At 49.4% G+C, this 11485-nt stretch overlaps 1 protein-coding gene across 1 annotated transcript; it reads left to right on the top strand.

The window, feature by feature from the left end:
- Nucleotides 1-6135: 6135 nt before the first annotated feature.
- LOC129696850 (basic proline-rich protein-like) lies at nt 6136-11271 on the top strand (the record flags this gene model as incomplete). The annotated part of the gene is made up of 7 exons (XM_055634923.1): nt 6136-6346; nt 6378-6668; nt 6821-7048; nt 7080-7338; nt 7507-7685; nt 8095-8223; nt 11243-11271. Coding segments are annotated over 7 exons (1326 nt in total), but the record flags the coding sequence as incomplete, so codon positions are not given.
- Between the last annotated feature and the right edge of the window lie 214 nt (nt 11272-11485).

Below are 11485 nucleotides of genomic sequence, written 5' to 3'. Positions count from 1 at the left end.
TTTTAAACAGAAGGTCCACAGTACAGTTGCAAGCACTATAATTACCTGTAGAACTTTAACATTTTGCGAGTAAACGGGTAATATTGCACACTTATTTATAATGGGAGCACACTGTTACTGACAAGACACCTCTAAATGTTGATACACATTTGCTGAGACAAAGTAATTCTTCTGGATAGCCTCAAAGCTTCTGGGAATAGAGAAACCAGACCCCTAAATATATGTATTTTGTTATATTTTTGAATGACGTCTCCTTGGATACTTAAAGATCAGAATGATAAGTAACAGGACAGATATGTCCTGGATTGTGCATTAAATGGCAGGTATAAGCCTTTGTGTGATTTAATGGCAAGAGATGGCCATTTGGAAACACAAGAAACTGAAGTTGCTACCATCTTGAGCAAAACACAAAGTGCTGGAGGAACTTAGCAGGTCAGGCGATATCTGTGGAGGGAATAGACAGACAACATTATGAGTCATGACCTTTCTTCTGACATGATGGTCACAATATCTTCCCTGATCATATCAAAATGGTTTCAATGTGGGATAATTAACATGAACACCCGATTTCTCTGTTTCGTCCACATCCATTCTCAAGATTAGACTTTCTATTCAAGGCGATCTGAGATGTCCTCTTTCATTAGTAAATGTGGTTCCCCCTACTGTTATAGATAGATCCCTCACCCTTGTTTCCTCTGTGTCTCGTAGTTATGCTTTCGCTTCCCCCCCTTCCAGATGGAATAATGATATTTTCCTGGTCCATTCCTTTCACCCACCAGCCTCCGCATCCAACACATCATTCTCTGACATTTCCATCACCTTTAACGTGATTCCACAACTAGTTCCATCTCCATGCATCTCCACCTCTTGCAGAGGCCACTACATCCACTACTTGGTTTACAGATCTCTTCCCACCCAGCCCACCCTCTTCCCAGGTACTTTCTTGTGCAGCCATTGTAGTTGTAACACCTGTCCTATACCTCATCCCTCACATCCTTCTAGAGACACCATCAATCCTTCCAGGTGAGACCGAGGTTCACCTGCACCTGTGGCCTCCTCATCATCGGCAAAACCAAGTGTAGACTCTAGTTTAGTTTAAAGATACAGTGCAGAAACAGGCCCTTCTGCCCACTGGATCCATGCCGACCAGCAATTCCTGCACACCAACACTATCCGGCACACAATAGGGACAATTTTACCAAGCCAATTAGCCTATACATCTTTGGAGTGTGGGAGGAAACAGGAGCACCTGGAGAAAACCCATGCAGGTCACGAATGGAGAACATACAAATTCTGTACAGACAAACACCCGCAGTCAGAATCGAATCCGGGTCTCTGGCGCTGTAGGGCATCGGCTCTACCGTTTCCGCCACCGTGCCACCCTGCGATCGACTTGGCGATCCTTTTGTTGAATGCTTCCACTTGGTCTGCCTAAGCCTGGTGGAACTCTTGGTTGGTAACCATTTTAACTCCCCTTCCCATTCCCATACTGACCTTTCTGTCCTGGCCTTCTCCGTTGTCAAGTGAGGCTACATGCAAGCTGGGGGAACAGCACCTCATGTTCTGCTTGGGTAGGTTACAATCTAGCTGGCAATTTTAGATAACTAACCAATAAACTCTTCCTCCTTGTTTAAGAAGGAACTGCAGATGCTGGAGAATCGAAGGTTGGAGAAACTCAATCAGCAGCTCTATGGCAAATAGGCAACGTTTCGGTCTGAGATAACTATTTCCAATAGATGCTGCTGCACCCGCTGATTTCTCCAGCTTTTTAGTGTACCTTCAACTCTTCCTCCTTGCTTCCCTTCTGTAATTATCTCACATCTTTTTCTTTTTTTTTTAACCCTGGCGTTTGTCCAACCATCAAAAAAAAAGTCTTTAGCACTTTGTGTTTTAACTTAATCTACAAAATTAGAATACAGAGGTAAAATACTGACACAGATTGAAAATTGCTTGTCTTGTGGAAAGTAAGGAATAATAATAAATGGATTGTTGCACTGATGCAGATAGTGAAAATCAAAAACCCAAGTACCAAAGATCGGTACTCAGCCATTTGCTTTACACCATCTATATCAATGATTTAGGTGAAGGAACTAAATGTGATGTTTCCAATTTTGCTGACAATATCAAAGTAGGTGGCATTGTAAGTACTGAGGAGGAGGTAAAGAGATTTTGTGGATAAAAAACAAACTGAGTGTGTGGGTGAGAATATGGCAACAGGAATATAATGTGGAAAATAGTTGGTGTAAAAGGTTGAAATATTTGACAGGTTGGATTTTGCTAATATTCAACTAGGAGTGGACCCGCTGAGTTTCACCAGCTTTTTTGTGTACCTGTGGTTATACACAAGATGTCTAAGGCCAAACATGTAACAAGTGATTAAAAGGACAAATTATATGGTGACCGTTATTACACGAAGTTTTGAATATAGGAAGAAGAAAGTGTAATTGTATAGGGTCTTGCTGAGATTTTTTTATGCGTTCTGTTTACAGTTTTGTTCTCCATATATCTAGAAAAAGCTGCACTTGCCACACAAAAAATGTGAAGATTCACTTGACTGATTCACAAATGACCAGTTTGCTATTTGAAGAAAGAACAATCGGATTGGATCTCTATTCTCTGGATATTAGAAGAATGGGAGAGAGTTCATTGACACATATGCAATTCTTAACAGCCTGAATGCAGGGCAGTTGCTTCCCCTGGCTAAGATGGTTAGCATCAAGGGCACAGTTTGAGAAAAATGGGTTGACTGTTTAAGGTTGATATGAAGTGAGTGAACCTTTGAGATTCTCTACCCAACAGCGATGTTGCTGTTTCAGTCATTGTATTCACTCAATTTCTGGACATTAAATAATCCAAGTCAAATGGGGATAAAGTGGGAATATTATGGTGAGTTACAAGATAAGCCATGACTTTGATGAATGGCAGAGCAAGTTCTAAAGTCTGGATAGTCTACTCCTACTATTTTTTCTCATGATCTTGTGTTTTTAATCTTTTTGTTGGGAGAATCTCTCGGGGTTAGTCTGCTTGCCAGTCATCATTGAAGGACCCAATGGAGCCATTTCACAACATGGAAACATAGAAAATAGATGCAGGAGTAGGCCACTCGGCCGTTCGAACTTGCACCGCCATTCAATATGATCATGGCTGATCATCCAACTCAGTATCCCGTACCTGCCTTCTTTCCATACCCCCGATACCTTTAGCCACAAGGGCCACATCTAAATCCCTCTTAAATATAGCCAATGAACTGACCTCAACTACCTTCTGTGGCAGAGAATTCCAGAGATTCACCACCACAACAACTTCCTGGGACCAGGTTCTCAGGCAACTTGAAAAGAAGAGTAAGTGAAACTTTTCCAATGCATAATAATAATAACTTTATTTATAAAGCACTTTAAACAACTGCAGTTGCCACAAAGTGCTGTACATGAGAACTCATGGACAAGAAGTTATTACAAACCATTAAAAACCGTAAAACAAAGGACTATAAAACAGTAAAAATTAAAAGACATTAAAAGCACTAAAAACAGGAGCAATGTCTCAGCCAGTGTCGAAAGCCAGAGAATAAAAATGAGTTTTTAGGGTGGATTTGAAGATGGACAGTGAGGGGCCTGTCTGATGTGCAACGGCAAGGTGTTCCAGAGTGCCGGAGCAGCAACAGAAAAGGCTCTATCCCCTCTGAGCTTCCGCTTAGACCTTGGTACCTCAAGGAGCAGCTGATCAGCTGACCTGAGGCACCAGGCAGGAGCGTATGGGTGGAGCAGCTCAGAGAGGTAAGGCGGGGCGAGCCCATTCAACGATTTAAAAACAAATAAAATAATTTTAAAATTAACTCGAAAGTGCACTGGGAGCCTGTGAAGGGAGGCCAATATTGGCGTAATGTGCTCCCTCTTTCGAGTTCCGGTTAAGAGGCGAGCGGCAGCATTTTGAACCAGCTGGAGACGAGCCAATGAAGCTCGTGCGACTCCAGAGTAGAGTGCGTTACAGTAATCCAGCCTAGATGTAATAAAGGCATGGATTACTGTTTCAAAATGCTGCCGCTCGAGAATGGGCTTCACCTTTGCCAGCTTCCTTAGGTGAAAGAAGCTGGACTTAACCACCGCGCCTATTTGTTTATCTAGTTTAAAATCACCGTCCATCCTAAAACCCAGGTTTAAAACTGTTGGCTTTACGGACACTGCCAGTGGACCCAAGTCAACAAAGGGAGGTTCACGGCAGCCATTGGGGCCAAACAAAATCACCTCTGTCTTTTTTTCATTAAGTCCCAGAAAGTTTAAGGCCATCCAGGACTTAATGTCCTCAAGACAAGACAGAAGTGATTTTAGAGAATAGTCGTCTTCCTTCCTTAGTGGCATATATAACTGGCTATCATCTGCGTAAAAGTGAAAGGAGATGCCATGCCTTCTTAAAATTGAGCCCAGAGGAAGTAGGTATAGAGAGAAGAGCAGGGGCCCTAAAATTGAGCCCTGTGGAACCCCATATGCCAAGGGAGCGGAGGAGGATTCAAAGCCAGCAAGGCTTACACGCATGGTTCTGTCTGCCAGATAGGACCTGAACCATCCCAGGGCACTGCCATAGACACATTAAGCAAATAACATTTGCAGTCATTCAGCAAATAGTAAATATGTCATTATTTTATTTGCTAGTTTAATGGAAACACTCACCTGCTTTTAATATGACATTTTTTTAAATAGTGGACAGATTAATTTTATGTAGGTATAATGAAGAATGCACTTTCAGTAAGTGATTCCAATTATTGTGACCCAAATTTCAACCTTGCTAACCTTACAGGTAAACCCATATAACCTTTGATGGGGAACCAAGTCTAAAAGGAAAAGATGGTAGTTCTAATAATAATAATAATAATAATACATTTTATTTATGGGTGCCTTTCAAGAGTCTCAAGGACACCTTACAAAAATTTAGCAGGTACTGGAAAAACATGTAAGGGGAATGAAATAAATAGTAGAGACATGACTAGTACACAAAGTACGACAGAATTCAATTTAAAACACAATATGAGGCAATTAATGCACAGATGAAAAGGGAGGGGGACGTGGGGCTAAGGATAGACAGAGGTGAAGAGATGGGTCTTGCGGCGGGACTGGAAGATGGTGAGGGACACGGAATTGCAGATCAGTTGGAATTCTGTGCTTTGGCTTCCTGACCTTATTTCTGACAGAAGAATGCACCCCTCTCATCTATCTATATTACTAAAAGTCTGTTCTTGACCGGTTTTGGCCATCTGTGCTGCAATTTCCGAGAGAACGCCGCCACCTACGGCTGTAATTTTTGGCCACCTTGCTCAGAGCCCCCCTCTGCCGTATGTGTGCCGAGGATTTTTCCCGTCGATGAAAAATGACAGAGATATTAATGATTTTACAAAATTCCCCATTCTCTCTGCTGCCCCTGCTGGCAGCAGGGGGGGAGGGACTATAAAACCAGGAAGTGGTGTGCCTCAATCAGTGTCTGCAAGCTGGAGGAAGGCAGAGGGTCACGTTTCTCTGGGCTGTGAATAACACTGAACACATGTCTACTCAAATGTTAGTGTCCTTAGTGGTTCTAAAACGCTTGCAGAATGGTTCTATTGGTTCGAAAATGTTTGCAAAAAGTGTTTATTGGTTCTAAAATATTTGCAAAAAGTGGCGTTTGGTTCTACAATGCTTGCAGAATGTGTCCTTTTTTTGGTTCTAAAATGTTTTTTTTAGCTTCTCCCCCCCCCCCCCTCTCTTCCCCCCCCCCTCTTCTCCCCCCCCTCTCTTCTCCCCCCCCCCCCTCTTCCCCCCCCCCCCTCCCTTCCCCCCCCCTCTTCCCCCCTCTCTTCCCCCCCTCTCTCCCCCCCCTCTTCTCCCCCCCCCTCTCTCTCCCCCCCTCTCCCCCCTCTCCCCCCTCTCTCCCCCCCTCTCCCCCCCTCTTCTTCCCCCCCCTCTCTTCCCCCCCCTCCGTCCCCCCTCTCTTCCCCCCCTTCCCCCCCCCTTCCCCCCCCTCCCTCCCTCCCCCCCTCTCTCCCCCCCCTCTCTCCCTCCCCCCCTCTTTCCCCCCCCTCTTCCCCCCCTCTCTTCTCCCCCCCCCTCTCTTCCCCCCCTCTCTTCCCCCCCCCCCCTCTTCCCCCCCCCCCTCCCTCCCCCCCCTCTCTCCTCCCCCCCCCTCTCTTCCCCCCCCTCTCTTCCCCCCCCCTCTTCTCCCCCCCCTCTCCCCCCTCTCCCCCCCCTCCTCCCCCCCTCTCCTCCCCCCCCTCTCCCCCCCCCCTTCTCCCCCCCCCTCTCTTCCCCCCCTCCTCTTCCCCCCCCCCTCTTTCCCCCCCCCCCTCTCTTCCCCCCCCCCTCTCTTTCCCCCCCCCCTCCTCTCTTCCCCCCCCCCCTCTCTTCCCCCCCTCTCTCTTCCCCCCCCTCCTCTCCCCCCTCTCTCTCCCCATATCCCCCCCCCCCCACCCCTTTTTCCCCCCTCTCTCTCCCCCCCTCCCCCCCCCCCACTCTCTCCTCCCCCCTCCCCCCCCCCCTCTCCCCCCCTCCCTCCCCCCCCCCCCCCCCCCCCCCCCCCCCCCCCCCTTCCCCCCCCCCCTCAACCCCCCCCCCCCCCCCCCCCCCCCCCCCTCCCCCCCCCCCCTTCCCCCCCCCCCCCCCCCCCCCCCCCCCCCTCTCCCCCCCCCCCCCTCTCCCCCCCCCCCCTCTCTCCTCCCCTCTCCCTCCCCCCCTTTCTCTCTCCCTCTCCCCCCTCCCTCCCCCCCCCTCTCTCCCCCCCACTCTCTCTCCCCCCCTCCCTCCCCCCCTCTCTCCCTCTCTCCCCCCCCCCTCTCCCCCCCCCTCGCTCCCCCCCCTCTCTCCCCCCCCTCTCCCCCCCCCTCCTCCCCCCCCCCCTCCTCTTCCCCCCCCTCTCTTCCCCCCCTCTTCCCCCCCCTCTTCCCCCCCTCTCTTCCCCCCCCCCCTCTTCCCCCCCTCTCTCTTCCCCCCCCCTCTCTCCCCCCCCCCTCTCTTCCTTCCCCCCCTCTCTCCCCCCCCCCCCTCTCTTCCTCCCCCCCCCCCCCCTCTTCCTCCTCCTTCTCCCCCCCTCCCCCCCCTCCCCCATTCTCTCTCCCTCCTCCTCCCCCCCCTCCTCTTTCCCTCCCCCCCCTCCCTCTCTCCCCCCCCCTCTCCCCCCCCCTCTCCTCCCCTCCACTCCCCCCCCCTCTCCCCCCCCCTCTCCCCCCCCCCCCCCCCCCCTCCCCCCCCCCCTCTCTCCCCCCCCCTCTCTCCCCCCCCCTCCTCTCTCCCCCCCCCCCCCCCCCCCCCTCTCTCCCCCCCCCCCTCTCCCCCCTCTTCCCCCCTCTCTCCCTCCCCCCCTCTCCCCCCCCCCCCCTCCCCACACTCCCTCTCCCCCCCACTCTCTCTCTCTCTCTCCCCCCTCCCCCTCTCTTCTCTCTCCTCATACACATACACACTCTCTCTCTCCCCACACACTCTCTCTCCAGACACACATACTCCTATCTTCTCCCCCCTCCTCTTTCTCCCCCCCTCTCCCCTCGTCTCTCCCCCCCCCCCCCCCCCCCTCTCCCCCCCCCCCCTCTCTCCCTCCTCTCCCCCCTCCCCCCCCCCTCTCCCCCCCCCCTCTCTTCCCCCCCCCTCCTTCTCTCCCCCCCCCCCCCCTCCCCCCCCCTCTCTTCCCCCCTCCTCGTCCCCCCCTCCCTCTCCCCCCCTCTCTCCCCCCTCTCTCTCTCTCCCTCTCTCCCTCTCTCTCTCCCCCCCTCCCCTCTCCTCCTCCCCCTCTCTTCTCCCTCCCCCACTCTCTCCCCCCCTCTCTTCCCCCCCCTCTCTTTCCCCCCCCCTCTCTTCTTCCCCCCCCCTTCTTCCCCCCCCCCTCTTCTCCCCCCCCCCTCTCTCCCCCCCTTTCTCGCTCCCCCCTCTTCCCCACTCTCTCTCTTTCCCCCCTCTCTTCCCCCCCCCTCTCTTCCCCCCCTCTCCCCCCCCCTTCTCTCCCCCCCCTCTGCTTCTTCCCCCCCCTCTTCCCCCCTCTCTTTTACCACCCCCTTCTCTCCCGCCCCCCCCCCCTCTCTCCCCCCCCCCCTCTTTCTCCCCCCCCTCTCTCCTCCCCCCTGCCCTCTCTTCTCCCCCCCCCTCTCTTCTCCCCCCCCCCCTCTCTCTCCCCCCCCCTCTCTCCCCCCTCCCTCTCTCCTCCCCCCCCCCCCACCCCCCCCCTCTCTTCCCCCCCCCTCCCCCCCCCCCTCCTCTCCCCCCTCTCTCCCCCCCTCCTCTCTCTCCCTCCCCTCTCCACCCCCCTCTCCTCCTCTCCCCCCCTCTCTCTGCCCTCTTCTCCCCCCCCCCACCCCCCCCCCCCCCCCCCCCTCTCTAGGTGACTCTCTAGGTTGTGACTGCAAGTTGGGGGCTATGCATCAGTAGATAGGTTGTTTATGGGATAAAAGGAGCAAATTAATAATATTAATATAATATCAAGGGGGGTAATTAGCGTGAGTGCAGGGGGGGTGGGGATAGTTAGTGTGTGTGACGCTGCCTGCCGCCTTCCCCCCCCCCCCCCAACCCCCCGTGGGGGGAACAGACCCACTTGGTCTATTGTAAACATACAATTAGTGAAATTAAACCTCTTTTAAAACTCTATACTCTTTCTTACATACATTCTATTTCAACACAGCTGCTGGACATAACAACATAAATAGACATATATCAGATTAAAAGATTTTTGGCAGCTAAGAATTAATTGCTGTGAGACAGTAGAAACCATGCCTTTCTGCTCACAAGAAATCAGGCCCAGGTAGACAAGTTGCAGCTCTTCTACATTTGGCAGTGTATAGTTGCAGAGAAGGGACTCCAAGGTTAAGATTGATTCTGCCATGAAAGTATGATGGGCTGATACACTGGGTGAAAGGTAACACAATGACCGTGTGGAAGCTGAATTTCTGCAGGACCAGGGTTAAGGAGTTTCAACCATGTGTGCAAGCTAACTTGACAAGAATGGATCACGTTCAGGTCACACCCAGTCCTATTCCCTGCCCAATTTTATGCATCAGTGGAGTCAAAATTGACTCTTATATCTAAAATCTAAGATGGGTAAATGTGAGGAATGGAAATTTTACCCTCGTACTTTGCAGCTATTATTGTTCTGGTGTCACAATAAAGGTTTGATAAGGATGTAAACTGTAATTCTGTTGGGTTTAAACATGCTCTTCCTCTGGGAATGAGGCTAATTAGTTCCTGACAATAACTTCTAATGCCAGTGCTGGGTTAGTGAGGTTGTTGACAGAACACAAATGAACTGCGTTATCTCAGATTGCGTACAACTGAAGTGGATCAAGTTGCAGTGTCTGTTACTAAGGTAGCATTTACTGCTGTCATCTCAAAGTCTAACCGCTTGTAATACCAGGCAAGAACACATAGCTCTCTCTCTCTTATTGCAGCTGCCATTATCCGACAAAATGAAAAGCAGGCGGTGAATTCACAGGAGAAGACCTAGGTCTACAGTATTAAACTTCTGGGAAAATGCAGTCAGTGAACTGGTGGGAAAATCTGATACATTTTATGAACTCCCTTTGAGATGCATTATCATCTTAAGCTGATTTTCGTCCACTCATAAAACGTTGGTATGATAATAAAGGAAACTGAAACCTTCTGCCATTCTTCACAGTTAACATCTGGAAAATATTTTGTGATCCCTTGTTTGCACAGAACCAATTTTTTGTTTTCCTCAATGAAGCAATAATTTGAAAGAAGTGATACTCCTGCCTAATTAGACCTATCATTAGGTTTCCAGCAAACATCATGACTTAGTGTGCTGCATAGTCTGAGGCAGGCTGGATCCATTCAGGGTGTCGTGCATGATCATATTGTGATGTCTACTCTTGATCATGTTTTTGATTCACATTTGCAGTCATGTACTTTGCAGTCAAGCCACCTTTTTGGTCATTTGTGTCTTTGAATGTTGTACAAGGCTATTTTAATTATCAATTAATCTGAAATTTCAGTATAATAAGTTACATTCATAAAAGGACACAAAGAGCTGTGTAACTCAGCAAAATAACCAGCATCTCTGGAGAACATGTGTTAAGTGATATTTCGTGTTGTGATCCTTCTTCAGACTTCTGGTCCAACCACGGGTCTTGACAAAATTTTCATGTTCATAAGTAAAAGGAGCAGAATTAGGCTATTCTGTCCATCAAGTCTACATTGCCATTCAATCATGGCTGATCTATCTTTCCCTCTCAACCGCAGTCTCCTGCCTTTACCTCTTAACCCCTGACAACACAGCTGATCAAGAATCTGCCAATCTCCATCTTAAAAATATGCATTCAAATGTCACCTATCCATGTTCTCTAGGGATGTTGCCTGACCTGCTGATTTGCTTCAGCCCTTTGTGTCCTTTAGTGTAATAACCAGCTCCTGCATTTCTTTGTTTCTACAAGTTACATTCATAGTTGTACTTCAGCCAAAAATGTGTTAAATACATTATCATTTTCTTAGTTGCAAAGTTACCCATTCCAATCTGCCTATAGAACTATACATTTGCCATCAGCCTGAAAGGATAGGTTCAGAATTCATTTCAAATTATGGTAAACAGTATAATTACCCAGTATTATAGGAACATCAGAGAGGCAACACATTAATCCAATGAAAGTATAGAATTTTAGGAATGCCTAAGACCAGCAATTGGACTCTGGTGCGTTTAACGGAAGTTGTTGAGATATTATTGTATTCCCTCAACACTTGATAGCCATTTACTTCTAAATGTTTCAACCTTTTCCAAATCTCATTGGACTTCAAGCATCCTTAAGGTTTTCTCAGAAAACTTGCGCCCTTCAAGTTAACCCCGTGATAATTTCTAAAAAAATGTATATGATTAAGGAACAATTAGAAAGGTGGTTCAGTTGAAAACTGTTCTTGATTCCAATTTTTAATAGGTTGTAAACTCAAAAACTGTTCAAGAATATAAAATAACATTTCTGCAAGGAAAGCAACATAGATTTAATATACAAATAATGTTTGGATGTATAGTGATTTTCCAATGATATTTCCAGCCGTCATGAGTGCCATTGGAGCTCCAAGGTCGATCCCTGGCAAGGGATCGCCAGCTCCACGATGTTAAGTCCTGCAGGCTCCTGCAGTTGGAGCTCCCGAAGATGATCTCCAGCAGAGGCCACCAACTCCTCGATGTTAGGCCACAGTGTGAACGGAGACATGTTACAGAAAAAAATTGCATCTCCATCTAGGTTAAAAACTCACCCCCTGCTTGCCGTGACCCCCACCTGCATAACGGGCAGGTGAAGTATGTGTTTGTGTGTGTTCCACTCTGACAGTCGCCATTCCAGTTGCTGGCTTTTCAGGCGACTGAAAAATCACCTAAGTGGGACAGGCCCATAACAAGTTGCTGTATTTTCCAGGTCGTCTAAATGGTTTCTGCCAAAAAATTAAAGTGCCTCGCCAACAGCCTGTCCGATCCTTTGCTGTTGGTGCTGTCCGTCCGACCCCCCCCCCCCCCCCCCCCCCCCCCCCCCCCCCCCCCC

This window comes from Leucoraja erinacea, chromosome 5, assembly GCF_028641065.1.
Source record: "Leucoraja erinacea ecotype New England chromosome 5, Leri_hhj_1, whole genome shotgun sequence".
Lineage (NCBI taxonomy): Eukaryota > Metazoa > Chordata > Chondrichthyes > Rajiformes > Rajidae > Leucoraja > Leucoraja erinaceus.
This window is presented reverse-complemented; position numbering and strand designations above follow the sequence as displayed.